At 38.3% G+C, this 18,055-nt stretch overlaps 2 protein-coding genes across 2 annotated transcripts in view; both read right to left on the bottom strand.

Moving 5' to 3' along the window:
* Positions 1 to 2,027: 2,027 nt before the first annotated feature.
* LOC136263852 (uncharacterized) lies at positions 2,028 to 3,626 on the bottom strand. The gene has a single exon (XM_066058477.1). It carries the CDS (start codon positions 3,624 to 3,626, stop codon positions 2,028 to 2,030), a length of 1,599 nt encoding a protein of 532 aa, XP_065914549.1.
* LOC136263914 (uncharacterized) overlaps positions 3,191 to 18,055 on the bottom strand; it is a 40,734-nt gene continuing 25,869 nt past the window's right edge. Inside the window, exon 4 of the mRNA XM_066058537.1 lies at positions 3,191 to 3,602. The gene's annotated coding sequence lies outside the window, so the exon portion shown is untranslated. The remainder of the gene's footprint in view (positions 3,603 to 18,055) is intronic.

Raw genomic sequence — 18,055 nt, 5'->3', positions numbered from 1 at the left:
GAAGTCAAAAGTTATTGGATGGCATGCATGCACAGTTGCCTACAAGGTTACAATCACAACAGGTACAGGTATCACATGATTTCTTTTCCAAGCATCAGATAGTGAAAGCTTCCTGGTTCATGTATTTATGTGGTTGTACAACAGGGACACAGGTTTTTATGATCTCATCAAATCAGGGGCGAATCCAGGGGGGGGGCTTTGGGGGTTGAAGCCCCCCCCTTCATATTTAGGTTTTACTTGATCAATATGCTGAGTATTATAATGAAATTTTGTCTTAGCATAATTATATGATCACTAGTAATACAAATACTCATAAAACCACCTTATAAACATCTTTCCAAGGTATTATCAGTGGATTTATGCTAAAGTTTATGCAACAAGGACCCGGATCAGCATTGGAGGTGTACAAGATCGAGATACTCTAATAGAGCAGTCAGCTAACTACTCTAATAGAACATTCACTGGAAACATGTAGTTGGTTCTGTTATGGAATTTTTCCAAATCTACCTGCACCTATACACACAATGAAGTGAATTGGTCTGTTTAAAGGGCTTCATTCATCTACTTGTGTAGTTAATATGTATGGCAATACTTAATTCAGGTACACAATTTCCATTGAAAATGCTCTCAGATTTAATCTTGTATTGCTCAAATTTCAAAATTTTACACTTTAAACATTATTATTCTAACATGCACCTATTCAGTGTTGTGCAATTGTGAGAGGGTGCATCATGTACTTGGTTGTCTGTACCTACCCAAACTTTCCATTAACAAAATGCTTCAGAGAGCCATACCTATAATCTAAAGGCAGTATATAAAATACCTACAGGCAGAAAATATTATGAATTTTATGTGGAAATGTTTCCAAATTGCAGTGTTTTAGCATCTATTTTTCAAAATTTTCCTGGGGGGGGCATGCCCCCAGACCCCCCTAGTTCCAGCATGCTTTGCATGCTGGGAAGTGTGCTTCGCACACCTCTACCCAAGAGATTAGTACCTTGAATTAGCCCCCCCCTTTTATAAATCCTAGATCCGCCCCTGCAAATGTTCTCAAAAAGAAAATCTCTACAGATGAGTTTTCCGTGACACATTCCCATCAGTGGTACTTAATAGAGCTCCCATTCAGTACACAGTAGACATTATACTTGTGGGCAATATCTGCATTTGTGTGAAGAACAAAATATGAACTTGAAAGAGGCAGCATAATTATCTTTGAAACGGCTGGCAGATTTGTCAACTGAAAGTTGGTCCACCTCAAAAACATTATGTTTTTGTTTCAGCAATTGAGCTCCTGAATGCAAAAAATTCATGGATATTCGTCAGTTTATATGCTTATTGTAAATTTTGCAACCTTCTAGTTAGCTATATACGTGAAGAGAAGATACAAGTATCTGTTAAACTACACTCTAAATATAATTTAACTGCTTCAAGCAATCACAATAACTGCATAGCTAGCTACATGTTTGAATAATTGTATTCTGCTACTTGTGCCAGGAAACACTTCACTTCATGTCACTCATATACAAGATAGCTTTAGCTCCTGGGTGAAGGTTTCATGCTTCTAACTCTATGCACACCATTATATGTATCCACTTAACTGAGGCAAGTACTGGCCTTTTGAGCTACAACAAGCACATTGTTACAACATTAAGTAAACATGTTATGTATTAGACTTGTAGTCACTCTAGACATAACTCACCTTTTAACCAATACTGACTTGTCTTTGGAAATATGAGCTATAATTTACTCAGTATGCCATTTTTCTGTACACATCATGCTGCATCAGCTATTTAGACAAGTAAATTTATTTTTCACACATTAAGTCAACAAACAAATTACAATAGTTCACACTGAAAACTTCTAGTAGAAATAATTGTCACCCCAGGGGTGAAATTTACACTTCTAACAGCATAAGTAGTCAACATTTGTCACCAAAATACCAGTAGTTTACACAAACATATTACAATTGTGAAGTGTGTGCATTTATAAATTAGCTATGCCAGATACCTCTGCAATACGGTAAGAAGCTAAACTACAGTGTGCAGCATGTCTTTACACAGTGGACAGACAATACGAGGACTCATCCTTTCTTCAGATATATAAACTAGCAAGTTGCAAAGTTTACAATAGGCATGTGAAACTGACAGGGCTCCACAAGCCATCATACATCTCTTGCAGTTAGCACGCTTAGCTCCATTAACAATTTCACAACAAGCACACACCCAATATTCATATTTCTGTCCTAATGGAGTAACACAATCTTTGATAGATCGTGGAGTAGTCGTTGGTCGTCTATTTGTTGGATTATCTATCTGAGCTGCAGCTCTGGCAGACTGAGAGTAGCCAAAAATATTTCCATAATTACTCGATGGTGGTTTTGCTTTCAAGTCCTCCACTTGAGCTCTTGTTTTATGCTTTTTATCTAGATGTTTTTTAATAGTACTCAAATCTTGCTTTTTATACTGAGACACTTCTATGTTAAGGCTTGCTGTGGCTTGCATTGACTTCCTTCTGAGATCTTCCAAGTCCAGTTTTCCATGCTTAGGAGCTGCTGGTGTGGTAGTGGTTGTTGACTGACTAACAGCAGTAGTAGTAGTAGTAGTAGTAGTTAACACTGGTTTGCAAACTGGTACATTACCATATAGTACAGGATCAGTAGTGTTAGTTGTACTAGTTGATGTATACTGATTGTCAAAAGCAGTGGAAACATGGTCACCAGGTGCACTAGCGTATGCTGTAGATACAGTTGTGCTAGATATCATGGCAGCCATTGTACTAACAGTAATGGTAGAGGATGTGGTAAAGGTAACAGTTGTACATGTCTCACCACTATCAGGCATGGAGTTCTGTTTAGTAAACATCCCTGAAGATGATTTTACAGATAGCTGATTATCAAAGGACTGAAAGTCTTCTCCTGTTCTGGTATTGCCAGTAGTTGGTCTGACGCTACTAGTGGGCAATGAATGTAGTGCACCACTACTACCTTGTAACGAGTTCCTGATGTGATCTTGCTGAGTAACATCTCGCGGAAAGTTGTCAAATGCTGGTTGATTTTGGCCAAATCTATACCTTTCATGGGATAATTCAACTGTTGGTAAAGGAGGATATTTTGTATAAGATGGAGCAACAGTAGTAACTGAAGATAGATAAGTCAGCATATATACACCAGCAGACATCTGAGGATCACCAATCGGACCATGACCAGCTAGTGGGTTATGTTTAATCTCAGGAGGATTACGGTAACCAAGGTGGGTACTTTCAGGGATCAAACCATCATCATCAAACTCTGATGAAGGATTGGTGTGATGTACTGATGTAAAATTAACACTAGGATCATCAATATCAGGTGGTGGTAGATCTTTTAAATCAACATAAAAATTGGATTTACAATCGGCATTTGGTATTATATTGGCTGATCCAGGAGGCGTGCTATAATCTCCACTTGCAGTAGTGATGTTACTGGAAGATGTACTACTGTTGGGATGAGCCATTGTTGCTTTAGTTAGCTTCCTTGATAGCTGGCTTGCTTGAAGATCTGTTGCATTATTAGGTAAATTCCGTGATGGTGCATCATTAACGGTAGATCCAGTTGCTGAAGAAATCTGTTTAGATGTAGAAATAAACATTAAAAATGATTTGTCAAGACCATGTAAAGCATATGATACTTAAGAGCAATGATGTTTCAAACCCCACCTTGTGGTAATTGTAAATGTGACACTAACAAACACTATAATGGTAGAACTGTTTAGTAGGGGATCGGCCCAATAATGAAAGGTGCCTACCAAAATGCCACCTCTAAAAACCACCCTAGAATATTCTTAGTGGCAAAAGTGCCTTAACTGAATAGTCTTAGTGTATCTAATAAGCTTTAGGCAAAATAGGGTTTTGGCAATTTAAAGGGTGTATATAAAAGATTTTGTTTAGTATAGATGCATCATAAAGCCACCACTTTTTAACAAAAATACTTAAATCAAGTGTGGCATGTGCCTTTGGGGTCATGATGAGCGTCTTTCTTTGAACATTGATCTCCAATTGCACTGATCATTTTTACTATGAAATGAAACCATATATATATATAGTCCAGGTGAAAACTTCAAAATGCGCTTTATTTTTAGGTAGGTAGCATCCCCAGGCTACTGTAATAATATACTATTTTAACGGTATTGAATAATGTTCCAAATGTATAACAGAGTTTCGCATGTTGCTCATCTGGACTGACTGCAGAAGTATAAAAACTGGTTACTACACAGTTCTGTTCCATAAAAATTCAACTCGATTATTGTTAAAAAATTATATTCATCCTTAGGCTTTCACTCAAACTATAAGCAATTTTCAAGATCAAGACACACGCGCCACACCGTGAGTATATTTACAGGAAGAAAGTAAACGCGATTTTCACACCTTTGTAGCTCCGTGATTCCTTATCCGATTGAAACCAAAGTTGCTACAGAGGTGCCGGCTAGGTAGGGGAGTCCACATTCCAAATTTGAAGAAAATCGCTCCGGCCATTTCCGAGATACGAGCGGCCAAAATTTGGGGTTTTTTTTCTTCGTTTTTTTTTTCTTCTTCTACTTCTTCTTTTCGCACACTTTGCAAAATCCGAAATAAAACACGAATGCGTGCTCCAATTAGCCTGAAATTTGGCACACTTAAAGGGCTCATTAAGGCAAATCTCAGTACCAAGTTTGGTAGGAATCTGATGAACATTCACGGAGTTATGACCAATTATTTGCGTAAAATAAGGTCGAAGGTCTGTCACGCCCACAGGGTAAACCGCTTGAAGGAATGAGCTGAAAATTGCTATGTAGACGGAGTAACTATCGTAGGAGTGCCTTTTTGTGGTTTGAAAGGAATCCAGTTAAAGGCCATCGAGATATAACACTGTAAAGATATCCAGTTAAAGGCCATCGAGATATAACACTGTAGGTATATGTACACTGTAAAGTTTATTATTATTATATTATTATTATTATAACACAAAACCCAACCTGTGTCACAATTATGCGATCGATTTTTATGAATAAAAAACTAAAAGTTTTCACGCCTACCAGGCAAACCGCTTAGAGTAGTGAGCTGAAAATTGGTGTGTGGCTGGAATAATTATCATAGAAAGTCCGTGCAGTAGTACAGAAGAATCGGATTACAAACCACTGAGTTATGATTCCAAAGCCAACTACGTGTAGCATATGTGAGATCGAGATACTCTAATAGAACAGTCACCCTAATAAAGCATTCAGCTACGTTTATAACTTACTCCATTATAGAATTATATTACATTACAAGTTATTCTGTAGGGAATTCAGCTACATACAGTTAATCTTATAGACAATTCAACTACAAGCAAGTCACCCTGTAGAGAATTCAGCTACAAATATGTTGCTGTAGAGATTCAGAACATTATAAGTCACACTGAAGAGAATTCAGCGATAAACAAGTCACCTTGTAGAGAGTTCAGCTACAACAAGTCACTCTGTAGAGAATTCAGCTACAAACAAATCACTGCGTAAAGGGTTCAGCTACAAAAAAAAGCTACCCAGTAGAGAGTTCATCTAGATCAGCTACAAACAAGTCACTTTAAGCAATGTTCAGCTACAAGTAACTCACTCTTTAGAGAGTTCAGCTACAAACAAGTCATTCTGTAGTACAAACAAGTCACCGTGTAGCTGGAGAGTTCAGCAACCAATCAAAAAACCACTCTGTAAAGAGTTCAGCTATACAAACATGTTATAATTCTATAGAGAAAGTTTTAACTCTATATTGAGATCAGCTAGAAACAATTAGTCATCCAGTAGAGAGATCAGCTACAAGACATCACCTTATAGAGAGTTTAGTTACAAAGGAACCACCATGTAGAGAGTTCAGCTGCAAACATATCACCCTGTAGACAGTGCAGCTATGAACTGATCACCCTGTAGAGAATTCAGCTAGAAAAAGTCATCCTGTAGAGAGATCAGCTAGAAGGATCACCTTGTAGAGAGTTCAACTACAAACAAATCACCCTGCAGATAGTTCAGCTACAAACAAGTCACCCTATAGAGAGATCAGCTAGAAGAAGTTACCTTGTACATACAAAGAAACCATCATATAAAGAGTTCAGCTGCAAACAAATCACCCTGTAGAAAGTTCAGCTACAGATCACCCTGTAGAGAGATCAGCTAGAAGAAATCACCTTGTAGAGAGTTCAGCTACAAAGAAACCACCATGTAGAGAGTTCAGCTGCAAACAAATCATCTGTAGAGGAAACAAGTTCACCCTGTAGAGAGATCAGCTAGAAACAAGTCACCCTGTAGAGAGAGCAGCTACAAAGAAACCATCCTGTAGAGAGTTCAATTACAAACAGATAACTCTACAGAGAGTTCAGCTAGAAACAAGTCACCGTGTAGAGAGATCAGCTAGAAACAAGTCATCCAGAGATCAGCTAGAAACAAGTCACCCTGTAGAGAGATCAGTTACAAAGAAACCATCCTGTAGAGAGTTCAATTGCAAACAGAAAACCCTATAGAGAGTTCAGCTAGAATCAAGTCACCGTGTAGAGAGATCAGCTAGAAACAAGTCATCCTGTAGAGAGATCAGCTAGAAACAAGTCAGAAGAATCGGATTACAAACCACTGAGTTATGATTCCAAAGCCAACTACGTGTAGCATATGCGAGATCGAGATACTCTAATAGAACAGTCACCCTAATAAAGCATTCAGCTACGTTTATAACTTACTCCATTATAGAATTATATTACATTGCAAGTTATTCTGTAGGGAGTTCAGCTACATACAGTTAATCTTATAGACAATTCAACTACAAGCAAGTCACCCTGTAGAGAATTCAGCTACAAATATGTTGCTGTAGAGATTCAGAACATTATAAGTCACACTGAAGAGAATTCAACTATAAACAAGTCACCTTGTAGAGAGTTCAGCTACAACAAGTCACTCTGTAGAGAATTCAGCTACAAACAAGTCACTGCGTAAAGGGTTCAGCTACAAAAAAGCTACCTAGTAGAGAGTTCATCTAGATCAGCTACAAACAAGTTACTTTATGCAATGTTCAGCTACAAGCAAGTCACTCTGTAGAGAGTTCAGCCACAAACAAGTCACTCTGTAGTACAAACAAGTCACCGTGGAGAGAGTTCAGCAACCAATCAAAAAACCACTCTGTAAAGAGTTCAGCTATACAAACAAGATATAACTCTATAGAGAGATCAGGTAGAAACTTAACAGATCACACTGTAGAGAGTTCAGCTAGAAACAAGTCATCCAGACTGACTGAGTAGAGAGATCAACTAGAAAACATCACCTTGTAGAGAGTTCAAATCACCCTGCAGATAGTTCAGCTACAAACAAATCACCCTATAGAGAGATCAGCTAGAAGAAGTCACCTTGTAAAGAGTTTAGCTACAAAGAAACTACCATGTAGAGAATTCAGCTATGAACAGATCATCCTCTCAAGAGTTCAGCTAGAAACAAGTCATCCTGTAGAGAGATCAACTAGAAGAAGTTACCTTGTAGAGAGTTCAGCTACAAAGAAACAACCATGTAGAAAGTTCAACTGCAAACAAATCAAACTGTACAGAGTTCAGCTACAAACAAATCACCCTGTAGAGAGATCAGCTAGAAGAAGTTACTTGTAGATTGTTCAGCTACAAACAATGCACCCTGTAGAGAGAGCAGCAAGAGGAAGTCATTTTGTAGAGTGTTCAGTTACAAAGAAACCACCATGGAGAGTTCTGTAATAAATATATGTATTATATATATAATTTGTACATTAAATGATAAAATCAGAAATATTTAAAGTACATCTGCTTCCTCTTTTCTTCTTCCTGTGGAAAAGAAAAAAAGACAGGTTAAAAAAGTCCCAAAGCCGGCCATATTGAGGTATACAAATACAAAAAGAAGTGAAATCTAATCCAAAACAGCCAGCTGTAAAAAAAGTGTGCGGCCCTCACAAAGGTTATGGTGAAAAAAGATGTGAAATCCAAGGTGGCGGCCAAGAAATGGCTGTGATGGTAGGTTAATGGTAAAAATTTTAATAACGGCAATTTAGGTGAATTTTTTGCCACAAGCGGCACAAAAATTCACCTGAATTGTCGTTATTAAATTTTTTACCATTAACCTACCATCACAGCCATTTCTTGGCCGCCACCTTGGATTTCACATCTTTTTTCACCATAACCTTTTTGAGGGCCGCACACTTTTTTTACAGCTGGCTGTTTTGGATTAGATAGTTTATACCAAGAGTTCTTTTGTATTATGAACTCTTGTTTATACTGTCATATAGCAGAACATGAAACTATTTAAACAGTGCATACACTTTATAACTGTACAACAAGGTTGGTATCCACCAAACACCAAAGTCAAGTTGCTTGGCAGATGGTACTAGCCACTTATACTAGCAATGGCTATGTAATTCGCAAGAACTGCTGTGATGGAAAACCGGCTCTGAAACAGAAGGTTTGTGTACTGAAACAAGCATAAAACATTGAAGAAATAACAAATAATCAGCACTGCCAACACAGTGACTCAACTAATTCATTTATTATGTTGGGAATCACAGTACGTTGTATTAGAGAATTGTATGGGAATAGGTTATTAGTCCTGGGTCAGACTACACTAGTGTTATTGTACTTTGTTTTATTTTACTGTTATACTTATAATAGTAACTGAAATGTGAGTGTTCCATTAATGGAATAGCTATACATAGCTATACTGCTAGGGGTAGCCTATGATTAGATACACACTCTGCATGTCACTAGTGTATATAGACCAGCATTGAAACCGAGTCAGGTCACCTGGGTCATCCGGTTCACATTTTGTCTAGGTCATCCGGGTCTTACCTGGTTTACAGATTATCCGGGTCTGACCTGGATTGGGTCACGTGAGAAACGAAATCATTAGTTCGACGACGTGGAAACTTATTGACACTAGTCGTGCAGCTCTTTCATGAGCCACGCCCACTTATTGCATTGCAAGCATATGTTCAGCCACGCCAATTTATTAGTAGTTACAGTTTGTAGCACGAAACTGTGTCCGTTGCTGTCCGCAAGCTTAGTTGGAGCTATGCTCACTAATCGATTGTTGTACGAGTTGTATATAGTCTAGTCTTGCAGCAGAATAAGTATTTTGTGAGCTACACCCACTTTAAATATATCGGGAAAGCATAATACTAGGTATACACGAAGCCACACCCAATTGCTGTCTGTAGCTCTGTAGCTACATGGAACCATTACGCACCTATACTATCTATGGTGGAATGAAACCTAGTCACTGACTGATTTTAAATTATAAACTTACCGGTTTAGTTTTCACATAACTACTCGTTTACTCAATACGTTAATCGAACGTTAAAAACGTAGTATCTCTCGCTCAAGACTAGCCAAAACATAGCTATTAGCGCATGCCTCGACTTCAAATAATCCGGGTCAATCCGAGTCACATCTGGGTCAGTGGGTCATCCGGGTCAGTAGTAGTGACCCAGTTTCAACGCTGATGTAGACTATTCAGTAGAGGTTTTAGTTCAGTAGTAGCTATTTCCCCCAAAAACACCTTTGCTATAAAAAAAGGTGCGTCCAAGAAACTACAAGTATCTGAACCTTATGTAAAACAGATAAGCTGTAGAAAAACACTCCAAGAAATTAATGGGTAACTGAAAGAGCTGATATCTAGAGCAGCCAAGAATCAATAATGTTACTACAACTGACTATGATTACCAAAGAATACCTTGGCTGTAAAACAGGTAAATGAAAGTAACTGGCAACTAAAACAGCTGATATTTGAAGCGGCCAGGACTAAAAGTTAAGTTGATTTTGGCGGCCAAATTACCAGCCAATTAGAGTTACAAAGAATTAATTTAGGATGTACCAAGGATGAATGTATAAAACACAGTTGAATGATTAGGATTCAATGTTGCAAGTTTATAATTGTAGTAAGTTGTATCAACTTAACTTTTAGTCTTGGCCGCTTCAGATATCAGCTGTTTTAGTTGCCAGTTACTTTTATTTACCTGTTCTACAGCCAAGGTATTCTTTGGTAATCATAGTCAGTTGTAGTAACATTATTGATTCTTGGCCGCTCTAGATATCAGCTCTTTCAGTTACCCATTAATTTCTTGGAGTGTTTTTCTACAGCTTATCTGTTTTACATGGGGTTACAGATACTTGTAGTTTCTTGGATGCGCCTTTTTTTACAGCAAAGGTGTTTTTGGGAGGGGATATCACTAATTTTTGTCAGTTATATAATTTACAGACCCAATGTTCAAGCTGTGTAAAGCACTTATTTGCAAAGCATGCTTTTCTAGGTGATCTTGGGGAATGCTACCATCTTGAACTAGCAACTCTGAGATTGCATCTGGGATCTGGGAGTGTTTTCAGACAGAGATGTAAATATTTAGCTATATTGTTCAATGACTGTTCTATTGCCTGACTGTTTTATTAGAGTATTTATTGCTTGACTGTTCTATTGGAGTATATCAATCATTCTGTACTTGTCAATGAATAAAACCTGCTATGACCACTGCCATAGTGCCCTGAGGACGACCTATCAACTTGGTTTGCCACTTGTAGAGCTAGATGCTTTGCTAAGGGTTATGAAAGAGATCACAAACATCATACTATTATTTTCATTTCACTACATACAAACACACACTTACATCATATACAAGCACAAGACGTACACAAAATGTACAAACACTATACACACATGTTCACAAACATACACCACATATTGGTTGTACTCAAGTTAACATCACATCTCTTGTGAAATGCTCTTGTAGGAGAGATGGTAGTGCCTTTACTAGGTGCTAAAAAGTTCTTGCAGAAAAGAAAATTGTGTTGTAGATACTGTTTAGTGCCGGTTAATTACACATGTCACTCCATTCACTCCATAGTTAAGCCATGAGGATATCCAAGTAAGTGCCTTTGGTGTTGCGACTGATGTTCCAGGTTAGTTGTATGTGTGTTTAATTTAAGGTTAAGTTCAGTGCCTGCTTGTTCTTTTACAGGTCTCACTTAACCTTGTGTCGTCATGCAGACATCTGAATATTGTGCAAGCTGTGTAGAACAACCCCAACTCATATACACAATCATTGGAAACCACAAAACACATACATTCAAGCAATCTGTTACAAAAGTTGAAAGCCATAACACAAGCTCATACCAGCAAACCACGAACCACATTCCAGCAATTGGTTACAAACTTTGTTGCACCATGGTATGTGCATATATAATGATCAATTAATGAAAGCCACAACACAAGCTCCATAGTGCATTAATGGAAATAAATAAGTTCCACCTGACTGACAATTATCACGTGACCTATTTAGGGGATATCCCTTGGAAAGACCCTGCACAGTAACACTTCAAGTGAAAAGTGAATGACACTTGATACGCGATTTATATTATTATTGAAGGCAGTCCATGCCTTGAGAGAGAAGTATAATATTATTAAACACTAAAATACATTAAAGTACGAGTACTGCATTGTAGAGCCATAACCAAGAACAAGTTCCACTTGACTGACAATGATCATGTAGCCTATTTAGGGGAAATCTCTTGGAAAGTCCCTGTAACACCTCAAGTAAATACACGTGATACGCGGTTTACATTAATTATTGATGGCAGTCCATGTCTTGAGAGGACTGAATACTGCTAAATATTTGTTATATTGTAACTGGATTTCAATGGAGCAGCGAAGCGTACTTAACTGATTTGAAACTAAGATACGTAGAGTCTACACCACTTGAAGAACGTTGAGTGGATATTAAAGAGTTGCCAGCAAGAATACTGATCTACTCAGCCCTTTGTGGAGGTTCAGTGACGAAAAGAGGAGTGGAGGTTAATTCAGTAACGAAACGAGGAGTGGAGGTTCAGTAACGAAAGGAGGAGTGAAAAAAATGAGGCTAGTATATAAAGTGCCACATCTATTCACACTGATTAACCGCTTCGCGGTATGCGATTGGCTTTTAGACTGTCAGACGTCTGCATTGACTAGTGCAAGTTCACTGAGACCAAGCTGAAAACTTCTGTGATGGTACCAAGTTGAGTAGCAGCAAGTACCAATATTTTCCCGCTTGAAATTATATCTCCTGGATGGATTGTCAACAAGGTGTACTCGTACAGACCAAACAGCTTTCAGTATTGTCACTGTAGTGCCAATTTAGAAGTCCTGGAACTAGGTGGAAGAAGTAAGATAATCTACATGATGCTTGTACAAAAAATACTCTTTTCATATTGCATACTGGTCTTTATGTACAATGAAACCTGTCTAATCAGGACACTGTGTAGTAAGGTCACTGCTGGGCCAACTTGTGAATCCTCAAACGTATTACCTCAAGGGTGTGATGAACTTTCAGGTCCTCAAATTTTGCATTACCTCAAGATGTGATGAATTTTCAGTTCCCCAAATTTGTCATTTACGTAAAAAGTGACAGATTTTTTAGCTGTATTGTATTTAATGCCTGCCTGTCGATTTTACAGGTACAGGGTACTTGATCATAGCATGCGGTTCTCTTACTAGCAGTGGTACATATATAACTTGGATAGAGCTGCTCTAAACTTGGCAACTAAGATCAAGGTTCGGGGGTAAGTAGACAAAGGAATTTTATAATGTCATGTGTGTTCTTTAGTTCTCAATTGTCAAGTGTACGTGGACTGTACACCAAGTGTGCGTGGACTGTAGTAACATCGTGGATCTTCAGGTCAGTCTATGTGTATACTAAGAAATTTTTGTATTACCTCAAGGGTGTGATGAATTCCCCAAATCTGTCATTTGCGTAAAAAGTGACAGATTTTTAGCTGTATTGTATTTAATGCCCTGTCAATTTTACAGGTACAGGGTACTTGGTCATAACATGTGGTTCTCTCACTAGCAGTGGTACATACGTAAAGATCAAGGTTCGGGGGAGTAAGTTTATAGACTCCGGTAAGTGTATTTGTACAAGCTAGCGTACGAGTGGGAAGGGCTACGTAGTCACGAGACGTACCAGCCAGGCTGTATCGTAACCGCTATGACCCATCATTAAGTAAACACACTTAGTGAGTCTTGGTATATTTTAAGAAAGTAAGAATATTAACTAGACATTTTACTGCCGGAATGGGGTAACTATATCATATGCGTAGCTATAGCCATGCAGGCCAACCTATAGCTCAGCCGGCTGGTATACTGGCTCAGAACTGGCTTTGGTAAGCCAGGAGAGTGACATGGTTGATGAAATATTGTTATTGCAACATTGAAGCAAGTACAGTTTTATAAAAGAATATGTTAGTTGACCGGCTGCATATCACAAAGTGCCAGCTGCAGAAGTTGATTATACTATACGTATATTTAGTATACTCTGATTTTCTGGTTATTTATGCAGCAGATACAGCTATCACACAATAATGATATGCAGGGGCGGGGTTTCTGAGGTTTCCAGAAACTGGTCAAGTGTATTCAGGTAATCAAAATTATATATTACAGTGATTTGCAATGGTACAAAAGTACAGATTGAAATACTCTAATAAAGCAGTTAACCACTCTAAAAGAACAGCTACATTTTGTATTTCTCTTAAGAACTTTAAGTAACTAGCTAGCTACTTTCTTTAGTCTGCACCTGATACTGTACCAGAAGCAAGTACAATTAAGCAGCCTACATTATATCTAACATAATTATATTTTTAAACTGTTAATATTGCTATCAGATTCAATTTCAAATTACACAATTTTCTGGAAAATCTTGCCCCCATACCCCCCTAGATTTAAATTTGCATATAGCAAAAGTTTGGAAACCAGTCACCAAAATCCCTGGGGCCATCCTTGATATAAGTAGCTATGTGCATACACCAGTGTATATAGGGGCTAAATGTGCCTTAGTTTCTTCACATGTATGCTTAAATAATACCGTATATTTCCCAATAGCAATCGGCTAAAGGTATCATAATGATGTAGTTCCATCAGTATGACTGACAGTAATTATGACCTTGAGTGCGATTTAAGTCTGAAAGCAACTGCTCCATTGTCACTGTACAGTTGTACACCTCACTACAATCTGAGGAAACTCCATGAATACCTTAAGTTACAGCCACTGGAGAAAAACTGGCATGATGTTTCTGTTGGCAATGAAGAGATCACATATTGCAGTATCATGCACAATACATTACCGTATATCAGTTTTACATTAAAAATGTTTGAGGGCACTTTATTTCCAAAGCAAAAAACTTGACGCAGCGAGTTGTCCTGCACTTTCCCCAACACAGGATGAGCTGAAAACACCTCATGATGTTTTGAACTTGATGCAACTTCTTAGTTACTGCAAGATATGCTCAGGAAAGCCTGATGAAAAGTATTTTGTGCTAATAATGAACGTGAAGGAGTTTTAAGGTAAGTACATGTATATATTTTATGTTGAATGTATGCATCATATATTTACTGCATAAATGATAATATTTTTGATTATATGCAGTGTGCAAAATAACGTCTGGATACTGGACAATTTCCAGACAATTACATCATTTGACAGGGCATAATTAACTTTGTCTGGAAAAAGTCCGACCATGGCAGAAAATAGAAGTGTTATAAGGAAGACGGTGGAAAAATGGATTTGTGAGAGAACGATAAAACGTTAAGACACCACCCTATGGCTGAAATTTGATGTTGTTGCTGGGGACCGTGAGCATGTGTCGAAGCTAAAGTGCAGTATCTGTGGTCAGTTCCAAGAGTACTTAATATCAATGCGGAACTATAACTCTGCCTTTGTGGAAGGAACAACTAATACCTGTGCTTCATCATTCAAGGAGCACGCCAGCACGGAAATGCATAAGTGCACAATGATTTTATATAAGAAGGAGCAGTCAACTAATGTTTGTGACTACGCTCCAATAGCAAGGGCCTTACTTCTACCATCAATGGATGAATTGACTAGAGCTAGATCGAAGTGAAAGTTTGAAATAGCTTACCTGATAGCAAAGGAAAAGATGCTATTTAAAAAGATGAAGACTCTTTGTGACCTAGAGGAAAGACACAGCGTTGATAGAGGAGAAAGCTATCACAATGGCCATTTTTGTGCAACGTTTGTTGAATTCAATGGTGCAGACCTGAGGCACCAGTTGAGAAAGGATATTAACAAGGCTAGATTTTTTAGCATCCAGGTAGACAGTAGCACAGACTGTGGGAATATTGGTGAAGAATTGTTTATGGTATTGTTCTTTGATGGATTGTCAGAAGGTTATTGTAAGAGACAAGTTTTTTGCTGTACGACAACTCTGTTGTGGCACAGGGCAAGGCCTCTGTGATTGTTTTAAACAAGCTATGGCTTATTTAGATATCCCACCTGCAGAATGGAAGCAGAAAATTATTGGCTTGGGGTATGATGGTACTTCTGCAAATATAGGGAGTGGTGGACTGAGGGCCACCTTGAAAGAGATATGCCATGAATTATAGTAAGCTGGTGTCTTGCACATAGATTAGAACTCTCCATCAAAGATGCGTTAAAGACCACATTCTTTGCAACAGTGGATGAGTTGCTGCTACAAATATATTATGTGTATGAAAAGTCTCCCAAGAAATGCGTTGAACTGAAATAGTGGAGGAGCTTAAACAATGTTTTGATGATTGTGAATTGCCACACAAAAGAGGAGCAAGGCTTTTACGAGCTTGTGGCACCAGATTTGTGGCTCACAAGGTGGCTGCTTTATCACGAGTCATTGACAGGTTTGGTGCTTACCTTAGCCATTTGAAGTCATTGTCAGAAGATCGCAGTGTCAAATCAGTCGATAGACAGAAGTTGAAAGGTTACATTCTACATTGGCGTGAATCCAAGGTCTTACTTGGTTGTGCCTTCCTTCATGATCTGCTAAAGCCAGTGGGGATTGTTTGCAAAATTCTTCAAGAGGATGAGCTCTGTGTTGTTAGAACAGTTGAGGCTTTTATAAAGACAAAGAGGTCACTGGATGAAATTAAACTGAAGTCTTTTGAAAATCTTCCTACAGTTAAGAAAGTGCTCACTTGAATTCAGTTAACAGATGTGGCAAGTATTGTGACTTATCAAGGTGTTAACTTGCATTACCACACTCAAGGCCTAGCATTCTTGAAGTCAAACTATCAAAGCTGGTTGGAAGCAGTCAACTCTTTTATTGTTAGTCAATTGAAGGTGTAAGAGGAGCAGTTGCTTATTTTAACTCAAGCAGTAATGCTTTTGGCTACCCATGGGTGGGAGCACACCAGCACTCCTTCATTTGGTCATGCCAGTGTGTGACTGACTTTCTATTCCTCTTGAGAAAGCTGGCATTGACATATCTTTGGTCCGAGAGGAATGGGATGACATGGAGGAATATGGCAAACAGTACTTCAATCTAGTACAAGATGACTAGGTGTGGTGGAAGGTTTTCAACTGTGTAGATGCCAAATGATGGAGCAATATTTTAGGAGTAGTGGAATTATTGTTCTGTCTACCTTTGTCCAATGGACACCTCGAAAGAGTGTTTTCACAGCTTAAGTTTATAAAGAATGACTGTCGTATTAACCTTACTGAGAACAGGCTCGATCAACTGCTTTGGATTGATTGTTGTGGTCCACCAACTGATTAGTGGGATCCTTCAAATGCCATTTCAGAATAATATAAGGACAGAACAAGGAGAGTTACTGCTTCTACCAGAGGAACAACATCAAGCAGGGCTGGGAGAGAATCAGATGAAAATGATGATGTAGATGAAGAGTTTTCTTTAGCTGCATGGAAATCTAGTGAAGAGTCCGGATCTGAATCAGATGATGATTGTGAAACAGAGGACCACGCGTTTACTGTTATAGCTTACCCGTAAATCATGTGTAATCAGCGTATCACTTAGACTAACTCACCAATAGTGTCACTACATCAATTTAAATTAACTTCCATTTTCTTCAGTTAAACGTAACATTGTTCACTGTAAGTTGTTTACATTGTTCATTGTTATACAATACAAAAATAGATACATACATTAAAAATGTACTGATACATTGAAATTTCCAAGCAAATTCCTTGATGTCTGCTCAATTCTCATATTGGCCTGTCACTTTGTCAGTACATGCCTGAAAAGTTATTTCGCACACTGATACGTAGGATGTGACACATCCTTTTGCCAAGCACTTCACTGAGCAGCCATTGTGAAGCATGCAGATTGTTCCAATAGACGATGACAACACAGCTAAGCCGCCTTACCAAAAGACCAGCTCATGATAAGACGAACCCACACAGTCATACTCCTTTCAACAAACTGAATAGAGACAACCTGATCAGTAAATTACACCAACTAAGTACCCTACACGAGAATACCCAACGAAAAATGAAACATCTCACTGACAAACTACAAAGTGAGGTGGAAAGGGCTGCTCAGGTTGTTGATTCAGACACACATTCAGATATTCTGGATATACTGCAAAACCATGTCTCCAATTCATATCCAAAAGATTCATTTCCATACCTCTTTTGGGAGCAACAGGTTAAGGCCTCATCTACCCATCCTAAAGGCATGAGATGGCACCCTATGATAATTAAGTGGGCTTTGTATTTGCACTCTAGATCCAGTGGTGCATATGAAATGCTCACAATAATGGATGAAATGTACATCCGACAATATTTAGTCTATGACAAACAGACTGGAGCTCTGATAGGTTTTGCCAATCTTGGTAACATTAATGAGCAATTTTCGGAGTTTGAATATAGCTTGCAAGTGGAAGACACCAGTAGCAATCAACTATCTCTAGCAAAGACCATGCTTGTGATTATGGTTGAAGGGCTTTTCACTCAACTAGAATATCCTTACGCTCAGTTCCCTTGCCAAAGTTTGAAAGGAGATCAGATGTATGAGGTCTTTTGGGAATCAGTTTTTCGCATTGAAAGATGTGGTTTGAAATTAATTGCTACAACATTCGATGGTGTAAGCCAAAACAGTCATTTTCTTAGGATTCATCAGGGATGTACTCCAGCAACAACCACCTCTTCACAACATTCACTTCCTTACAAAATTAATAATCCATATGCAGATGATGGCCGTGAGATATTCTTCTTTTTTGATCCATCACATCTTATAAAAACTACCAGGGAATCCAAGGCAAGA

This window comes from Dysidea avara, chromosome 8, assembly GCF_963678975.1.
Source record: "Dysidea avara chromosome 8, odDysAvar1.4, whole genome shotgun sequence".
Taxonomy (NCBI): Eukaryota; Metazoa; Porifera; class Demospongiae; order Dictyoceratida; family Dysideidae; genus Dysidea; species Dysidea avara.
This window is presented reverse-complemented; position numbering and strand designations above follow the sequence as displayed.

Bases quoted from the DNA above. Each gene is read 5' to 3' on its own strand.
- LOC136263852 (XM_066058477.1), bottom strand. From the start codon at position 3,626: ATGTTTATTTCTACATCTAAACAGATTTCTTCAGCAACTGGATCTACC.